This window comes from Heterocephalus glaber, unplaced genomic scaffold (genome assembly GCF_053883595.1).
Source record: "Heterocephalus glaber isolate CG9 unplaced genomic scaffold, H.glaber_assembly_v1.0 deba00000676, whole genome shotgun sequence".
In the NCBI taxonomy this organism is placed as follows: Eukaryota; Metazoa; Chordata; class Mammalia; order Rodentia; family Bathyergidae; genus Heterocephalus; species Heterocephalus glaber.
The window spans coordinates 25,714,748-25,734,903 of record NW_028258156.1 but is presented as its reverse complement, the minus strand read 5'-3'; the positions used below and the strand labels follow the sequence as shown (position 1 = coordinate 25,734,903).

General features: G+C 40.4%; 1 protein-coding gene across 1 annotated transcript in view; it reads right to left on the bottom strand.

Moving 5' to 3' along the window:
- Positions 1-20,156, bottom strand: part of Fbxl13 (F-box and leucine rich repeat protein 13) — a 254,266-nt gene that overhangs the window by 91,962 nt on the left and 142,148 nt on the right. Inside the window, 5 exon segments of the mRNA XM_087206541.1 lie at positions 7,461-7,587; positions 8,354-8,473; positions 10,371-10,533; positions 10,625-10,742; positions 11,352-11,450. Coding sequence (XP_087062667.1) covers positions 7,461-7,587; positions 8,354-8,473; positions 10,371-10,533; positions 10,625-10,742; positions 11,352-11,450 — 627 coding nt within the window.

Sequence of the window (20,156 nt, the reverse complement as noted above, 5' to 3'; positions counted from 1 at the left end):
TCCAAAACTATATTGAATGTTTCCAAAACTATATTGAACAGGAGTGGTGATAGTGGACATCCTTGTCTTGTTCTTGATTTTAGTGTGAAGGATTTCAGTTTTTGACCATTTAGTATGATATTGGCTGTTGGTTTTTCAGAGATGGGTTTTAGCAGATTGAGGTAGAGACTGTCTATTCCAATTTTTTGTAGGGTTTTATCATAAATGCATGTTGGATTTTGTCAAATGCTTTTTCTGCATCTATTTAGGTAATCATGTGGTTTTTGTCCTTGGCTCTACTGATGTAGTGTATTACATTGATTGATTTGCGTATGTTGAACCATCCCTGCATCCCTGGGATGAATCCCACTTGATCAGGGTGTATGATCTTGATGATCTTCTGCATTCTGTTTGCCAGTATCTTATTGAAGATTTTTGCATCTATGTTCATTAGTGAGCTTGGCCTATAGTTCTCTTTTTCGGTTGGGTCTTTCTCTGCTTTGGGGATCAAGGTGATGCTTGCTTCCAGGAATGAATTTGGGAGTATTGCTTCCCTTTCAATTTCATTGAAGAGTTTCAATAGTAGTGGCAGTAGTTCCTCTCTAATGTCTTTTTTTTTTCCTCTCTAATGTCTTCAAAAATTCAGGAGTGAAGCCATCAGGACCTGGGCTTTTCTTAGTTGGTAAGTTTTTAATTATATTTTCAATTTCATTAATTGATATTGGGTTGTTTAGAATTTTTAGGTCTTTTTCATTCAACTTTGATAATTCACACATATCTAGGAATCTGTCCATTTCTTCAGTATTTTCCATCATATTGGCATATAGGTTCTCAAAGTAGGTATTGATAATCCTCTGGATTTCTGCTGGGTCCATTGTGATTTTGTCCTTTTCATTCCTAATTGCATGGATTTGGGCCTTTTCTTCCTTTTTCTGATAAGGTTGGCTAAGGGTTTGTCAATTTTGTTGATTCTTTCTAAAAACCAACTCTTGGCTTCATTGATTTTTTTGTATTGTTGTCTTAGTCTCCATTGCATTGATTTCTCCTCTGATCCTTATAATTTCCTCCCTTGTATGAGCTTTGGATTTGTCCTGCTCTTCTTTTTCTGGAAGCTTGAAGTTCAGCATCAGGTTGTTTAATTGGGATCCTTCTGTTTTCCTAATATGAGTATTCACTGTTATGAATTTCCCTAGTAAGATTGCTTTCATTGTGTCCCATAGATTCTGATATGTTGCATTGTCATTGTCATTTAATTGTAGGGACTGTCTGATTTCTTCTTTAATTTTCTCTGTGACCTATTGGTTATTCAGAAGTTTGTTGTTCAGTTTCCATGTGTTTATGAAATTCTTGCAATTTCTTTTGCTATTGATCTCCAATTTCATCGAAGAACACTGATTTAGAAAAGCATCTAGAGAGTTAATGTCACCACGTGATTTGTGTTTTTTTAAAGAAAGAATACATCAGTAAAATAAAACCATTGATAATGACTAGAAACTACCTAGGTTGAGAAATGATTTTCTGCCAATTATGCCAAAAAATATTAAAAGGCACCATCAACTATTTCAAAATGCTTTAATTGTGGTCATTATCATTAGTGATTAAGAGCTCAGCACCTAACTACTCAGGCACAGGAAGAAAGGAAGGAAGAGCATTGCAGGGAGACAACTTTAACACATAGAAGGGTCCTGAGGTAGGAAAGAATTTGACTTGAGGAGCTAAAAGAAGGCATTAGGGCTGGATGGAAGGGAATGAGCTGAACAGGGGCATGAGATGGTATCACATGGGCAGGAGGGGGGTCTGTTTAATTAATGGGAATGTTCTTCAAGCTTTGGTCTTCCCTGATTAAATTTCTCTGATTTATTAGACACCACTGGTTACTCCCACTCCACTCCATACTGGGCTGCACTCACTTGCTTCTCTTACCACCTTGTGGACCTGCTTTCTTTAGTTCCTTTCATGGACTCATCCTCTTCCCAGCCCTTTTGACCTTCTGTTGCATTCTTCTGGTGTACACTACTTGTCTTACTTTTCTTTTTGTGACAAAATACCTGACACCAAAGTAAAAGGAAGGAAGGCTTGTTTGGCTCACAGTGTGTAGAGGTTTCAGCCCATAGTTGGCTGGCTCCGAGACAGGGTGGCACATGGCAGAGGGGCATCGCAGAGGGGAAGCAGTCCCTGGCAAAGCAGAAAGCAGCAAGCAACAAAAAAGCAAGTGATAAGCTACGAGGGACATGCAAACAGAGACCCTCTTTCTATCCCTTATATCTTATCCAAGCTACCTACCCTTAGGGTGGATAGCACTCACATCCAGATCAAGGCACCCTTAATGTTTCCCAAAACTGTGCCAAGCCTATCAGTGGACTGCTTTAGTAACCATACTTCCTTGATCCCAGCACCACACACCCTAGATCCAGCCACCTCTGAAAAGCCCCACCTATGACTGCGTGAGGCTTTGGGGGGGACATCCAGACACAGCCATAACACTGCTTCTCACCTTCAATGGCCCTCCTGAGGATCATGGCCAATGTCACACCTCCATAATGGCTACCCCGTCTGCAGCTCCAGTCACCATCTCTTTCCCAGCCTTTGGCCTGAATATGGTATAGATTCTAACTCAATCTGATAAAACTGAAATAATCTTTTTCCTCAAAACATGTTTCTTTTCTTACACTACATAACTTTTCTGAAGTAGGAACTCCATCCACTGAAAGCCAGATTTTAAAAATCATTATCATCTTTCCATCCTACCTTTAGATCCTATTTCTCCACAATTGATCAACCACCAACTCCTTCACATTGTACTTATTATGTATTCTTGAATAAGTCCCTTCCAGAGTAGTCCTAACCTGACCTACTTCAAGAATTCCTTGTTTTTAGTTTTAACTACTAAAATACCTCTTACTGGTCTCTCTGCCTCCAGTCTTTCTCCCCCAATCTATCACCCAGAGAACAGTCACATAATCTATCTACAATAAGAGGCTTACTACCTCTAAGCCCTGCTTCCTCATCTATTGGTTCAAGTCCATCCTGCTTGGCATAGCATGAAATTCCCTCAGGGACATCTTTGCCCCATAGTGTATCTTATCAGGATTAAGCAGCACAGAGTTCCTTGAACAAGCACGTATCTGCATGCTCCTTCACTGAGGATCTCTCAGTTAAGAGATTCTGTCCTCTGCTTCCCTCTGTCACTCACCTGCTACACTATATTTAAATTACCCGCACCTACTCTTTCAAATTTGTCTGTAGAGAACAGGTCACATTTCCTAACCAAAAAGTCTAGCACTTGCTTCTTCAGGCAATGGGTATTTATCAAGTCCTGCTACTCTAGGCTTTTGGGAGAACAGCAGTGAATGGAACCAATCTCATGGCTCATGGATCTCACATTCTAATGGGGGGCACTCCAGGGCATGGCCTAAACAATAGGTAACCATGACTTCAAAACTTATAATACAAATTCTGAAATCTGGGTAAATGACAGAGTCTCCTTAAACCACTGCCTAAGCATACCATCTGGAACATTGGTCTGACTCATTTTTTCTTTGAACTACAAATATGGCGGTGACCAAGGCAACATAAGCAACAGAGTGAACTGCCTTGATTGTGGATCCTGTGGTCTTGAGTAAAGCATAATTCTCTCAACGAGCAGAAAACATTTTCCCATATACATGGAAAACATTTCCCATATAACCCATATTTAAATAGTCCTTGGGGCAGGAAGGCAATGAATAACATTTCATTTCATTAGATATTTTTAAAAGCTATGGAAGATCAAAGCTTTCCAAAGATACCTGGCCCCTGTCTACCTTTGCAAACAACATCTCTCACTATCTCCTCATGATCCACCCATACCCAAGTGTATGGATTTCTTGATGTCACCACACTGTGAAACTTCTGTGTTTGGGGGCAGGCTGTTTCCTTGGTTTGCAACACACCCCCTCTCTCCTTCTCTTGAAGCATATGGTCTTCCTCAACCTTCTGAGTAGGGAAGGCTGATCTCCTTATTTCCCACCCCCATCACACTTTGCAAACATTTGCCACACCAGAATGTAGGTGCTAGGAGGAGAGACCATGTTGCATCCTCAGCTCTAAGCACAATAGGGTCAGGATATCTGTTACTACATCAGTAGTGCACTTCTAACTGAAAACTCACAGAGAAGAAATGAAAAATGAACATAATTATTAGAAAACATAACAAATTTTCTGCCAAAAGGCACAACTGGTCACTTTTGATCTGTGGTGTGTATGTGCAACGTTCCAGTATTTAAATTCTGAATGTTAAGCCTGCAATCAAATTTGCACTTCATCAAAACTTTGGTTCAAGCTGGTGTTTCATGGCCCAGCTTGAAACTGGCCTGACTCATCCTAATTTGACTGTTTGAGGTTAACTTTCACAGCTGTTGTAGCAATGTTATGTCAATCATTTGCCTTTTAGATCAGAATTTAAGTGACTCAGAGGAAGAAAACAACAACCTTCAGAAAATTTACTTTCTAATCATTTAGCAGAAAATAATGGCTGTCTATTTACGGCTCTCTGAAATTATGTATATATTTTAGAATAAACTAAAAACAAAGAATGGAACATGGGAGCTATATTCCTAAATTTTTAACTTGTCCTCAGTACGGTCTTTGGAAATAAATTTCCCTAAATGCTAAAAAACTCAAGACGTAGGATTTAGCCTTCACTCCATATACTCAGCAAGTATCCACGAGGCATTGCAGCTTGTGATAAGTGCTGTGGCAGAATTAAATCCTGATATTTTATTATATGCTTTGATGCTGTACTTCTTGTGACCCCATGACCCTTCAGACAACAGCTGGACACTCTACTCCCACATGTCAGTGGGAGATTCTTACAGAAGAACACAGGAGAGAAAAAAAATCCTGCACTTTTAAGCTTCAAAAGCCTAAGCCCTAAAAGACTTAGAGCATAACATTTTCTGAAAGCATGGAACCATTTTTTTCTACTCTTAGATTAGATAAAGAATCTATGCCAAGAGTAAACGGAAGGAGCAAAAACAGGAAGGGAGGAAAGGAGGAGAGAAGAAAGAAGAAGAAAAGGAGAGGGAGGATCAGAGGAGGAGAGGAAGGTGAACCCAGAGGGAAACAAAGAAGGAGCTGCTGTGGCCCCAAACAGGACCTTCCAGTCTCCTCTGTGGGGAGGAAGTGGGACCCTCTGGGTAGGTTTGGGGATGTAAAATTAAATGAGAACCCTTTCCACCATCCCCTGGAAGGGTTGAAAACAGCAATAAGACATCAGAGATCTGTGTGTTTAATTTTATCAGTTAAGATCCAACGTGGAAAACAGAAACTACTGAGTATTAAAAAATGAGGAATTTTAATTTTAACAGGGAATTGGCTACAATTGTAGTAGAGAAATGGGATAATGGCACAGTCAAGAGATTAACAGCCGTAGGAAGTCACTACTGTCCCTATGCTGGAAGGACAATGGGAAGAGATGGTGTTACTGAAGCCTGGGGCTCAAGGTCACCAAGAGAAGCTGAAACCACAGCAGTCCTCTTTAGAGGGGTAGACCATAAAGGAAACAGGGCTAATGATGATGCAAAAAAGGGAGGATCCCTTCTGTGAACTCACAAATACCTCACGAGCACCAAACTCAACTTGGAATCTCGCGGACATGGGTTAGCCACTCTGCAGCAGAGCAAGGGGAGATTGAGGCATGGGTCTGAACAGACACATTCACAACACAGAAGGAGAATGGCTGCAGGGGTTGTCTGGGACAATGGACCTCAGACAGACAGACAGACAGACAGACAGGGTCACCACACTCCAGCATGGGCCCCGAGCATGGCAAACATGACAAGGAAGTTTGAACACTGGAAGTGACTGATACATGAGGGATCTGCCAAGACAAGAAACTAAACGCCAGATGGCCTTTGGATACCTCCACGGATTCCAGCTTGTTTGGATCACAACACTGAGGAAGATGAGACACAGAGCCCACCATACAGAGCTGACTATGTACAACTGCTCCCTACCCCACTCAAATGTCACACTTGGATAAAACTGTGACTGAATGGATAAGGAAAAGAAACCACCTAGACTAATGAAGAGACAAGTCCTTCATCAAAAAGCACTAGAGGGCTCGGGATTTAGCTCAGTGGTTCTGCTGCCTGCCTCACAAGCGCAAGGACCGGAGTTCGATCCCTGGTACCAAAAATAAAAAAAAGCACTGGCTGCTGGGGAAGGATGGACAGGAAACACAGAGGCCTAGGATGCAGTGAGAAGTAAGCCATATTAAAGGATGCACCGGGGCTGGAGATGTGCACAGAAAAGTTCCACACTGGCCTGCAAGGTAGGGCTTCCGAGAGAAGGCCTCACAGATGAGATCTGCTCTTGAACTTCGGGGATGAACAGGGATTTAGCAAGCAGATGGGGGAGTGAGACAGGAGACTAGAGTGTGGCAAACAGGCCAGGGAAGGGGTGTGATCTGTTAATTACAAAATTCCAGGACACATGCGTAGAACAGTTCTCAAAGCCCTAGATGTGGACTTCTTGCGAGAGCTCAAGCAGTTTGAGATAGGACAGCCTAGACCTGACATCACCCTGAGGAGTGGGTGATATGAAAATGACAGTTGCCATTGAGCTCTCCACTCTTGTGTTCTTTCACAGTAGTCCACCCTCATACTGTACAGTGTACCTCTTTTCCTTTTACTAGGCTCAAATTCCCTCGTGGACCCTGTTTCTTTTCCTAGCTTTCATAAATGTAAAACCTTGCTACCTTTTGTGTTGTCTTGATCAATTTTTTGCTCAGGACAGAAAGAATCTAGAAACCACTTCTAGAAAGAGACTCCAGCACCTCAAAACCCAGTAATGAGAGGAGTACTCGCCTACATTGTCTTCTTGCAGCCATCTCAATACACTGATTTTCAAGAGGAGCCTGCAGATTCCTTGTTTGTGAACAGTGCATTAAGGTCTTTCAGAAACATGGCCAACTCATGACCTCCCCTCCCTTGGATTAGTAAAGCAGGCAGTGCTACAGTAGTAGGATGAATGTATCCCGGGTTTCAGCTCCGAAGTGCAGTATCAGCAGCTTATACGGGTCCTTCAAATGCACACTTTTGTAGATTTTATGAGGCCATTTCTAAATTCAGTCTTCAACTAAAAGCTTAGATCTCAAGGCACTCATTTGCAGAATGAACAAGCCATAGGAAGCTATCTAAAATATGTATCTCGACACTAATCAAACTTCTATGATGAAACAAATTTCAGATTATCATGTAATACTTTGATCTGAAAAACACTTCAGTTTGCTATTTTTTAAACAGAGAAACAAGACTTGATTTACAAACAGCCTCACATATCACTATTCTAGAATAATATCCTAAATTTGCCATTTATAATCTAATAATTTAAGGAATAAAACTAATTATTGTTCTCTTTATTGTTTACTAATCAGAAAATTATTATATTATGAAAAACAATAAAAGCCCTTGAACTGTTTTGATTACTTTTTTTTTTACCTTATTAGAAATGACTGTTCCAGAGAGATCTAGCGATACCATGGAAGAGAGGTTTACAATACATTCAATTCCTTGGTCAGTCAAATGTTCACAATTTCGTAAACTCAAGTAGTTTAAATTTGAGCAGCTGAAAGAAAGAAACATAAAGAATTAATTTCAGCTTTCAATCATATCATCATTACCAACTTTTTTGTATAAAAAGTATCTGGGAGAAAATGAATGATCTTAAAGCAAAGATTTTCCTTTTTTCAACATAAGTGTAAGCTAAAAGTAGAAAATAATTTGGCATTCTAAAGTTGGATGAAAGTAGAGTATTATATAAGATTTTCTTTGATTTAGTTTCAGATTGCAGTTTCTAATATGTTACATGCACACATATCACAGGCCTACAAAACACTATCACATATACACCATGACGAACAACCACTGAAGAGTGCAAGGGGAAGTTCCATGCTTATCCCTTATACATTTGCTGCAGGAATTGAATTTGACCCTTAATGAACACAAGGCCTCTGACAAGTGAGAGAGATCAGGAATAAACCAACCAGCCAGAACACCTCTTGAGAAACACTGGAGTTAAGGTTTCCACAGAGACAATATCCTTGAAAAGTTCAAAGAAGTCAACCATATCTAGATTTTTATTACTTCATGAATGACTCCGTTTCAAATTTCTTTTAGATGACAGTAAGAAAATGGCTCAGATATAACCAAAAGAGACAATCCATGATTTCACTGTCTTTGATTTGATTCCATTGAGGACTGCACCAGCTCCTGGGCACCCCCAGTATTCTCCAAATGGCTTGGAGTCTTTGCATTGAGGACCATCTCTGATCGATCCTATTAGCAAATATACAAGTACTAATGCTATGAGGAAGAAAATTGTTTTGTCATACCGCTCTGAGAGTTTCACAAGAGAGACGTCACTCAGATGCACACAGTTACTTAAATTGAGCTCTCTTATCTTGATACTTGAAGGACCATCGAGAAATTGCTTTAGTCCTGTATCACCAATCCTGAAGAAAAGAGAAAAGCTTCATATGTGATGCCATATATGAATATATAGGATGACATTACAATGACAGTTTTTATACCTAATATATTTGCAAAATATCAAATAATATCTATATTCAGGAGTTTTGTTGACATTTAAAATCAAATTTGATCGTGTAGGTTTTAATAAGAAAATGTATAAATGATAGTAATGGGAGAAATATTAATAAAAATGTTATTTGTGTTCATTTGTTCATTTAATTAAGTAAGCATAATTCTTAATAACACAGATGGCTTCTTCTCCCAGGTTAAAATGTGATGAAGTTAAGCAATCCCTGATATGATCTCCTACAAAAAGAAAAAAGGCCAGAATTTAGGACACAGAAACAAAGACAGACAGCCAAACAACTGCTAGGATCTTAAAGAAAATTCTGCTACATACAAGGTCAATTCAGCTGGATTGAAACCAATAGGTGACCTACAGATCCTTGCCTGAACCGCAGAAAACCTGATGCTGGGGGAAGACTTGGGCTCAGTCTTCCACAGAGTCCTAAGGAGAGGCAGTGTGAGCTGCTACATTCATCCTGCTTTATAAATACCTGGAGACCTGTTCCACCCGTGCTCTCCCTGTCTTCCACTGGGACATTTATTTCTAATTATTTTTGGAGTGGGCTCAGCAATGTACTGACAGTATATTTCCTCAAGGGTCTAAATTGTTGCAAAGAGTCCTTTGAAGTTTTTTGTCAACTATACTTCTGGAAACAGGAAATTTCCATTGAATTTAAAATTAATTTGCATACCTTGAGTAAAATACAAGAATGAAGTTCCATTTTATTTCACACATTTGTATAGACAGGATGAAAGACATAGATGTACACACACGTGTGGATCTCTGTAATCTAACACTATGTCACACATCGACACAATCTTGGTGTCATAAGTGGCAAAAGTTTTTCCCTGCATCTCCCAGTTTTTGGATCTTGGGAATTGGATGTGGACCAGCTGGGTGGTTCTAGGTGAGGGTGTTTCTGGAGCTTGCAGTCAAGATGCCAGGTGAGGCTTCAGGTATCTGAAGGCTTGGCTGAGTCTGGAAGGTCTGAGGCTTCAGTTCTTCACTGGCCATAGGCTGCAGGCCTCATTTCCTAATTCAGGTTTTTCCCATTCCAAACCCCTATGTCTCTCCCAACTACCTCCCCACCATGCTGCCTTCCTACTGTAATCATGGGACCATGGATAACACTGTGTAGCTTAGGTTATAACTCTGACTTGTCTTATGTTTTCCCAAATATTAGCCACCTTCATTACAGATCAAATGCTACTTGTTATCATCTGGTCCTATAAGAGTATAAGATATCTACACAAGCAAGAGGCTGAGCTACCCACTGAAGAAGAGATTTTAAGCAGGAATTTGATCTTTGCTCACTTGAGAATACCAAGATAGTAGCCCAATACCACTGGCCCACCTGAAAAGAGATTCAGTGAGAACTTGTCATTTGCCCAATTGTTTAAAAATCCACACAGAGAAGAAATCTGTACTAAAGAAGAAACCCCACAGTTAGACTGGTTCCTCAAGTCAGAAAGTCCATTTGGGAAAGAACCTGCTAACTGAACTAACTACCTGTGGGAACCCTCACTTAGAAAGGTAGCCCATAAGTTCGCTTCATTTTACAGGAGTCCGCAATTCTTCATCCCGAGCTTTTCCTGTGTCTCCCCATTACCAGCTCGTCCTTCACATTACCACAGAGTTTGGCTGAATATGACGGGAAGGTCAGGTTCCTCTCCTTCTTGTTACTACAGAACTCTGCACTTACCTCCACCAACCTTCCTATTAACCCACTAGCCATGAGTTCCTTGACAAGAGGGCCTGGTGCATCCTTGATATGCAATATTGCTTGAATGTGTGACTAAATGGCTTTTTACCTTACACAGTTTGCCAAATTCAACACAGTCAGTTGCTTCAAAGGCGAAAGTGACTTGAGGCTACCATCTGTTATTCCCTTGCAGTCGGCCATGTAGATGTGATTGATATTTGGATAATTCTTGTCTATAAATTTGAAAGATGCATCAGTGATCCTTTTATTTCCTGTTTAAAAGGACACAAGTACTGCATTTGTAATGCCACAGAAGCAAAGTAAAACAAAATAAAACTGAACCACATTTTTAATATCACAGACCTTCAAATCGTATCTTCCTGAGGCTACACACAGAAAGAGGGTCGAAAGTACAATCAGAGATATGTGGTGAACCAATGAAAACCACTGATGTAATACATTGGCACTTCTCCACTAAAGCCTTTGGAAGAAAAGATAATTAAATTAACCATGCTGCATAGAACAAGTTTAGCAAGGTAATGAAGCCATTTTTCCCTCTCAATATTTACAGAAACAGACACATTAACCATTAAATGTTCCTGATTTTGAAAAAAATTTTTTTCAATATAGTGTAATAAACTCACATGTGAGTAATGCGGTGGAATCAGAATTAAATTGTGTTACAGGAGAATTGGAAAACATGAAAAGATGGAATGCTGAAAAAAATCACTACATTTGGCAGCTTGGCATAGAGAATTAAATTTAAGCTAATCACGATTGGGGCTGGTCAGTTCTTGGTTGGGAGAGTTAAATTTAAATTCTGTGCTTAGACTATCATGCTGCTGAGACAAAAATATCCTAACCATGGAACAAGGAGTTATTTAGAGTATTTAAGGATTGGAATGTTCAACTGTTTTTGCAGGTGTGTGTGTGTGCGCGCACATGCGTGCACACACATGTAAGCCTTTATATGATTTTCTTACTATTAATTAAAATGAAAGACCGATTCATACTTTTCAATAATTCAAGCCATTAGAATATATGCTCATGTAATTGGACTGAGGAAAAAATCCACTTCCCAGCTACCTACTTTCACACAGTTGTCCGTCAGGGTGGGCATGTCATTCATGGTCATGTGGATGATTCCAGTGCAGCTGTTCACAATGTTCCTGAAGCCTTGGACTGAAATCTAAATTGTACAGAGTGAGTGAAAATCATGGGAGAACTCATTTGACATGACTGCTAACAAAACCTCAAGTAGTGAAAAACTTGATGTGTCATGATTTTGTTGTTTTAAGGTTGAAACCATCAAATATGGCAAACAGTAGAGAGGAAGAAAGAACACAGTCTTGATTTTTTTGTTGTTGTGATCATTTTAGGTTGTTTTTTTTTTTTTTTTGGTACTGGGGATCGAACTCCAGACCTTGCACTTACAAAGCAGGTGGCAGAACCACCGAGCTAAATTCTGAGCCCTATCATTTTATGTTTTAATGAGGTGAGATTTACATAACACGAACCACTTAGATAAGCCATTTAACTATTCACAATGTCGTGCAACTTCCACCTGAATCTGGTTCCAAAACAATTTCATCAAGACAAAAAGAAACTCTACCCATTAAGCAGCCACACCTCATCCTCCCCTCTTTTCAGTGCCTGGCATCACTAATTTGTGTTCTGACTCTGAACATTTCACATAAATGAAAGTATACATGTGGCCTTTAGCATCATTTTTAAAGGCCTATCCAGTTACAGGATGTATTAGCACCTCATTCCTCTTTATGGCATTATTCCTTTTTATAATATCCTATTCTATGGATATAGAGTCTATATCTGACAATTTCCAACTGAAGGTCAAATTTATTTGGCTCTATCTGATGACTCATTTTGTTTATCTGTTGACAGACATCTGGATTGTTTCCATCTTTTGCATATTTTGAATAGCTGCTGTGAACATGTATGTACCTCTATTTGCTTGAGTACTGTTTTCAGTTCCTTGGGGTATACACCTAGGAGTGGAATTGCTGGATTTTATGGTAATTCTAAGTTTAACTTTTAAAGGAACTGCAAAAATATTTTCCACGGTGGCTGCACCATTTTACATTCTCACCAACTGTCCAATTTCTACAATTCCACTTGGAAGCTTCCAATTTCACCATATCTTTGCTAACACTTTTTCTTTTTTTTCAAAAATTTCCTAGTAGGTTTGAATTTATACTTCATTGCTTTGATTTGCATGTCTTCGGTGACTAATTATATTGACCATCTTTTCATATGCTTGTTGGCATTTCTATACCTTCTTTGGAGAATTCTATTTAGATCTTTTGTAGATTTTTTAATTGGATTGCCTTTTTTATTGTTGAGTGGTAAGAATTCTTTATATATTCAGGACACTATATTCTTTCAGATAAATAATTTGGAGTTATTTTTCCCATTTTATATATTGGTCTTCTAATTTTAAAAAGTGTCCATTATGCACAGAAGTTTTAATTTTAATAAAATTTTATCTATTTTATTATTTATACTTTTGGTGTCATAACTAAGAATGCAATGCCAAACCCAAAGTCATGAAGTTTACCTGCAATGTTTCTTTCTAAGAATTTTATCATTTTAGCTCTTACATTTAAGTTATTGGTCCACTTTTTATTAATTTTCGTATTGGTGTGAGGTAGTGGTCTAACTTCACTTTTTCAGCATGTCCAACTTTTACAGCTGTCCAAGCATCATTATTGGAGAGAGTATTCTTTTACCCATGATATGGCCTTGGAACTCTTGTCAAATATCAATTGACCATAAATATATGAATTTCTGTATTCTCAGTTCTAGTCCTTTGGTCTATATGTCTATCCTAATGCCAGTATCACATTCTTTTGAATATTATAGCTTTGTAACCAATTCCTTTCTTTTCAGCTATCACTATCCACACTAAAAGAAGCAGCAGTATTGGGGGAGGGTGTTTGAAATAATGACTGATCCAAAGATCAAACTATTTGCCTCTGATAAATTACCTTTAAATAACTTGCTATTTAGGTTCCATCTTCTGTAACAAATGGAGCTAGATAGGAAATCAGATGGTGTTCAGTGTGGGTAATGGAAAGCTTCAACCCCACTGAGGAGCAGACAGAAAGGGGAACTGCCCTGAATCATCATCTCCACAACAGCACAGAGGGGAGAACGTGAGGCAGCAGCTATAATGGCCCTCTTGGGAGACCTCTTCATGTGTTTCGTCTCTCACCACAGGTGACTGCCAAGGTTCCATCATCAGAATGTTGCAAAAAGTTAGGGAAGTGAGTGACAAATCCTCAGACCCAACAGAGCTCATCTCAAATGTCACTTCCTTAGGAAGTATCCCTACCCTTAGATTAGACCAGGTTCTTGTTATACACTTAGAGCACCATGTAATTATCACTATAAAAATTAAATTAATGTATTAGTTATTAAACAGAACTTCCCCCTACCCCAGCTCCCAGCAGGATGCCTATGGCATCAACTACATAGATGAATCAAGTAATATCATCCCATGAATTAATGAGGAAATGTATAAATGGATTCAGAGAACCCTGATTATTAAGTAGATACTGCTGCTGGGGAGATGCCTACAACACAAGCAATTTTCCTAAAGAACCTTTGAGATGTTTCTGAAGCCCAAGCAATGTCTCCACTTTGGCCCAAGAATTCTTCTTTGACAAAATTATCTGGAGGAAATAGAGTTCCACACTATTATTTATGTAGAGGGATAAAGACATGCCTGGCTTAATGATGGGATGCATTCTGAGCAATGTGTCTTTAGGGGTGTGTCACTGTGTGACTATCATAGAATTCTTTTACAAACTAAGCTATAGCATCTCTAGACAATATGATCTTATGGGACACCGTCTTATGTAGTCCATTATTGACCAGGACACCATTAGGTAGCACTACATAATAGTGAAAAACTGACACCAAACTAATACTAGAGCAATTGGAAATGGGTTAACTAAACTATGGTGATCCATTTGATGGAGTGTAATACAGTTAATACAAATGTTTTAGGAGAATAACTGAGATCATAATATAGTTCTGAAGTTGGTTACCTAAAACCTTGCATGAGCATTTCTGGGGACCTGGGTGGACATGCAGACTTTCAGCCCACCATCTACCAACTTGGCAGCTGTGCCTGAACAAGCTCCTCAGATGATCCACATGCACCTGACAGCTTGAGAAGGGCTAAGCCAGAGGAAATGGGCAGCAGGGAGAAGGTATCTTAGGGTATTCAGAGAAAGGGAAGTCACAGGATTATGTAGATTCAGATTTATTTCAAGGAATCAGTTTGTGTGATTCTGAGGGCTGGCAAATCTGAAATTTGTAGGCAGGAAGCTACAAAGTCAGGAAAGAGTTGATGTTGTATTGAATCATAAGTTTGCAGACTAGAAACTCAAAGACAGGTTTCTACTCTTCAGTCTTGAGGCAGAATTGCTTCTATTTTGGGAAACTTCAGTCTTTACTCTTACGGAGTAACTCACTGGTTCAAGTCCATGCACATTGTTGGAGGAGAAGAAGGGGAAAAGGAGGGGAGGAGGAGGAAGATGAGTGGGGTGGTGGGGGGAGTGGAGGGTGAGGAGGAGGATGGAAGGGAGCCACCTTGACAGCAGCGCCTAGACTGTTGCTTGACTAAATAACGGCACCCAGGCCAGCGAAACTGCAAAACGATGTGGGTACTGTCCTAATGGTTTACTTTGGATAAAACAACCTGACAATTAAATTAACCATAGCATGGAATTAATTGTAGCATAAAGAACTACCAAACACCAAAAGGTTAACAGTGACCATTTCTGAACAGGGACAGTCTCTGTGTTTTGTGGACCTTCTTCAATGACAATGTATACCCAGAAAAAGAGAAACAGACAATGGCATCCTTGGGGGAAAGGCAGCAAAATCACCTCCTGCTATAGACCTCTCCTTGCAGGAAAATACCAACAAACAAATGGCCCTTCACTCTTTCATATAAGCTGTGCATGTCTTATTTCCTCCCAAGAGATGATCATATACTCTTTTTAAAACTTTCTGTTGTGTTGAAAGAGCTGAATGAATTAGATTTAGGAGTAAGACAAAGTCTAAGAAAGAGTATAGAATATGACCACAGGCAAGATTAAGTATGATTCCAAGCTGAAGATAAACACAGCAGAGGCAAAGCCACAAGGGTGTTGGCCATGGCTGAAGTGGCAAAGCCATCTTTAGGTGACAATAAGAAGTTTAGTTGGTAAGGAGGTGGGGAAAGCTAGAAATAAGAATGAGGGATTTTGCACTGTACTGGCAAGGGATCTTAAATACATTTTCCATAAGTGCTCCTAATAAAACTCCAGGGGAGATGGTGAACATGTACAAACATGGGGAGAGAGGAGGAGGGAGGAGTGCTAGTCCAGAGTCAGCAGAGCAGGGTTTGCGTCTAGCTCTGTCTCTTTCTCGCTTTTAACAAAGGCAGGGCAGCCTCTCTTACTCTCAGTTTTCTGAGCTGTAAAATGAGCATAGTATAATTCTTAGTATATGTGCTGCCAAAGCACTAGCATAGCATAATTTTTAGAGAAATCCTTGAGACAATAAAATGAGGCAATGTGTATAAGAATGGCCAGCACACAGTATGGCCATGTAACGTTGGATCCACTTTTCCTCTTGTTCTTTTGGGCACAACTTTCTCCCATAGAAAAGTAAAGGATCAGGAATGAGAGGCAGAGGACCCTAACTCATTGCAGTTAGTGCCTTCCTCACTTGGCAAACATAAAGACATGCTATTTTGAGGAGTTATGTGATTGAGAACATATTCTTTATCTATTCCTCACTGTGAGTTCCCAGAGCTGAACACAGTGTGTGAGACAAGAGTAGCTGCTCAGGAGATGCTGAGTGAATGAATGAACAGTTCTGAATCACACAGCAATGGTGGAGCCAGGGCTGGATATCACTTCTTCCCGTCACAACACGTAACTCCAAGAATGGGAACATGTCCGAGTTCTTCCCCTGTATCTCAGACCCTACTCTATATTCTCCTAGCTGCTGGCTCTTTCAATGGCTTCCACAAATGAACAACAACTTTTTCCGTCTTGCTGTCTTGGAAACATATTTATGAAGTTTTCCTGAGCAAGGGGAAAAAAATGACAGCAACAAACAGCCACAGCTGGGTGATTCCTTGCAACACAGCCAAAAACTTGGTGCTATTGACCAATGAGATTAGTTTCTAAGCAAAGGAGTGGGAAGGAACCTCTGAAAAGAGACTTTTAGTTTTGTCCTGGCATAAAGTGCTGAGTTCCCCACAAAGTTTATATTAGAATATCCAAAAAGATGTTGGGCTAATATTTTATGACTCAAATATTCCTGCTAGAGTCTTTTAGGCCAACCAACTATTAGCTGTGCTTTCTCTTCACTGAAATAATGAGAGATATAAATCAAATTTTAAAATTGTCTTAAAGGAAAAAGCAAAATATTTTGCGCTGTTAAAATCCCAGGCCTCATCACAGTCGGTATCTGTGTGTTTCCTGTGGAGGATTCCTTCTTACAACAGCTGGGGCCTGATCGCTCCTTGTTCAGCTGTGAAGTGACTTTGGCTTCCATTTTGACACCAACTGGAGTCCTGGCTCCCTGCCCTTTGCTGGGAAAGGACCCACTGGTGAGAAAGTTAGGGGGACCGAAATCACCAGTGGTGTCCACACTCCAGTCCCCACAGGCAACTACTGCTACTGATGGGGTCAGAGGAGCTTTGATGATACCAGAAAAACTCTCTCTAGCTGCCTCTGGGTGGGTCTGAAACTAGTGTGTGTGAAAGAAATAAATTGTCTGTGAGCCATTAAGAAATGAAGACCAAGTACTGAGTACCAAAGACCCACTAAGATCCTTCTGTGCTGCTCCAGTGGCAGGAAGAAGGAAGATGCTTAGCACACTGGTGTTCACATCTCACCAGGCTTCCTTCCACTTCCCACTCCTTTTCTACAACAATGTCTCTGAATCAGTTAGTTGGGCAACACAGAAAAGTTAGAGATGCAGGGCCAGACCCTCCATGACAGCTAGAAACATTGTCTGAGGTAGAACCGGCCCAAGCCGTGTTCCTGTCCCATGTCCAGCTGTTTCTCCCATTCTCCAGCACTGATCTAATGACTAATGAGCACTATAATGACTTCAGTCGGGTCCATGTATCCTTCATGACCTCTTAGTGACCTCCAAGGAGCCTGGGTTAGCAAGCAGAATGAAATATTAGAAAGGAAAACAAAGCTTTCCCCCCAAACATTACGGAACATTGCTTTATTGCCCTCCAATGCATCACAGCACCATCAACAGCAACACTTCCCGGCGTCTGTGCTGAGTGGGTCTGACAGGCTCCCAAATGTTGGAGGCCTGGTGGTTGTCCAGCTGAGGTCCCACCACCCTGCCTCTCCGGCCGATCCTGTAGTTTCTAGGCCTATCTACTCCTCCTGGCCTTCCTATCTCGACAAGGGAAACTTATCTGTTCGCTCATGCCTTCTGGGTAGCTCTCCACACACGTCAGGAAGAGACCCTTCTTCCTCAGAGCCTAAAGCCCACAGCCCTCATTTCTGTTCTTTGCCTCCTGTGGTAGTGACCCCCACACACATGCAGTTCCTATGAGAGGACACAGGCAGCGTGTTAGCCACCGTGCATCCTTTACATAGTGCTGATGCAGAGGAGGACATGACACAGCTTTGTTAATAGCCCGGTTTGTTGTTGAATTAATTGTTTGTGCAATGTAAATCAGAATTAGTAGTTCCGAAGGTGGTAGGGGTCAATGTGGCCAGTCACTAAAGACTGCCAACTTTATCTAAAAACACTGGACAACCAAACATTAAGAGTTTCACTTTCCAGTGTGAGTGGGGAGTTAGAACACAAGCTGAATGGAGCCTGCAGGAGCCAGCTGTTCCATTTCCAGCTGTTTCTCTAGTTCTGCAGCCCTGGAACCAGGACTGTGCCTGTGTGCGCAGTGAGTCCGAGATGTAGCCTGTCCTGTCCTGTCCTGTCCTGCTCCTGTCCTGTCCTGGTCCAGGGCCCCTTCATGTTCTCTTCACACAGTGGCCAAACTGCTCCCGGTCCCCCGTACCATAATGGAGCCTTACTGCTAGTAACTGAGAGACCACCACCTTAATTCTTTCTCTTTGCAACACAGGGATCTACAGAGCTACTTGGTTTGCCTAGATTTATTGGCAGAAGGGTGGCTTCACAGCTACACACTTCACTCTGGCCCAAAGACTGACACAGAGTTTTGAAAACAGTTCATAAATTTCTTTGTGGAAGTCACTGCCCAAGGTAGGGAAGTGAGAAGAAAGCTACGTATGACTTTCAGGAAGCATAAGATTTTCTTTAACCTTTTTCTCCAGGAGTGGGAAACATTATCTTTGTCCCCTGAGACACATCATTTTGGCATCTGATTCTTCAAGATCTAAAATTGTTGCCAGATGTTTAATTTTGACTAATATAATAAAAATGCTTATCCATTTTGTATACAAAGAGATTACAGTAAGCTGTGGATGTTAAACAGTAAGTGTGTGTCATGTTTAATTTTTGTTTTCAATGTGGTCAGCACAGAGGTATTTTCAAACTAATAATTATAACAACCATTTAAATTTATACATCCTATTTATAAGATAGATAAGGTCTCCATAAATATATGATTTTTAAACACAGGCTGAAGTGTGGTTCAGAAATCAACTGGTTATGTTAAAACATTCCTTTAAAGGGAAACTGAGGCAGAAGAATTGAACTACAGTCAGGTTTGGTGGTGCATGCCCATAATCCCAGCACTTGGGAGGCTGAGGCAGAAGGATCACTTCAAGTTTGAGGCCAGCCTGGGTTACATAGTGAGTTCAAGGCCAGGGTGGAATACACAGTGAGACCCTGTCTCAAAAAAACCAAAAAACAAGAAAAGAAAAAGAAGAGAAAAAAAAAATAACTGAACCAGAACGGCAGGAATAGCTCTGTGAATTTTTGGACTTGGGTCAGCTTTTCCACTAGAACTCCTTATTAAATGACACTTAAGACCACATACTTTTTTCAAATTCAAAATGCAACCTTCTACTTCACTATTTGCAGTGGAACACTTTACACTACTTAGCCTAGTGGTGAAGAGCCTGGACCAGCGTTCTAACCTCAGCTAGACAGACATCTTCTGTGTGGTCTTAAGCGAGTGACTTATCCTGTCTTAGCATCTGCTTCAGTGCTGAGTGGAGCTGGCTCGTATCACACATGGGAACAAGTTAAATTTGATGGTTTAAAAATGTGATTGTTAAAATTGCAGTGTTGAACACGGCCATTTAAAAAATTAAGTCATGTAAACTCCAAGTTAAATAAATTATGTTAAAAGCAAAAGTAGCACATACTCAAACTCCTCACTTCCTAATCCTTTGCACCAGTGCTGTTGCCCATGTGATCGAGGACATTTATGTCTACTGTGTCTTGGAGGTGAAACGCTACATAATGATGTGCTGCTGCACACTTCCCAGCTCCCTGTCCGGGAACCTTTCACTGGCCCTGGTGAGAGTACTTACACTATGGAATTCAGCAAATATTGAAAAGCAGGAGTTTTTCTGTCCTTAATTATTCCCTAGAATATCGAACAATGGAACCAACCCAATACAAGTGTATTATAACTTTGAGTTTAACTGTTACCAATTCATTCTGATCCATATCTGCTCTTTCACTAGTAGCTTAGCTGATCACAAAACCCATTGTTCTAATTGGCCCTTATTGACAGACTCCTCAGTCTACGCCTTCACTCCCAGCTCTGTTCCAAGATCCAGACTTCTAAACTCAGCTACTGTACTTCTTGTCATTTACACACAGATGTATCATAAGAACCTCACATTCAGCCTTTCTAAAATCAAATTTGGTATCGTTTTCTCCAAACCTTGTTCCTTCTCTGGTTATC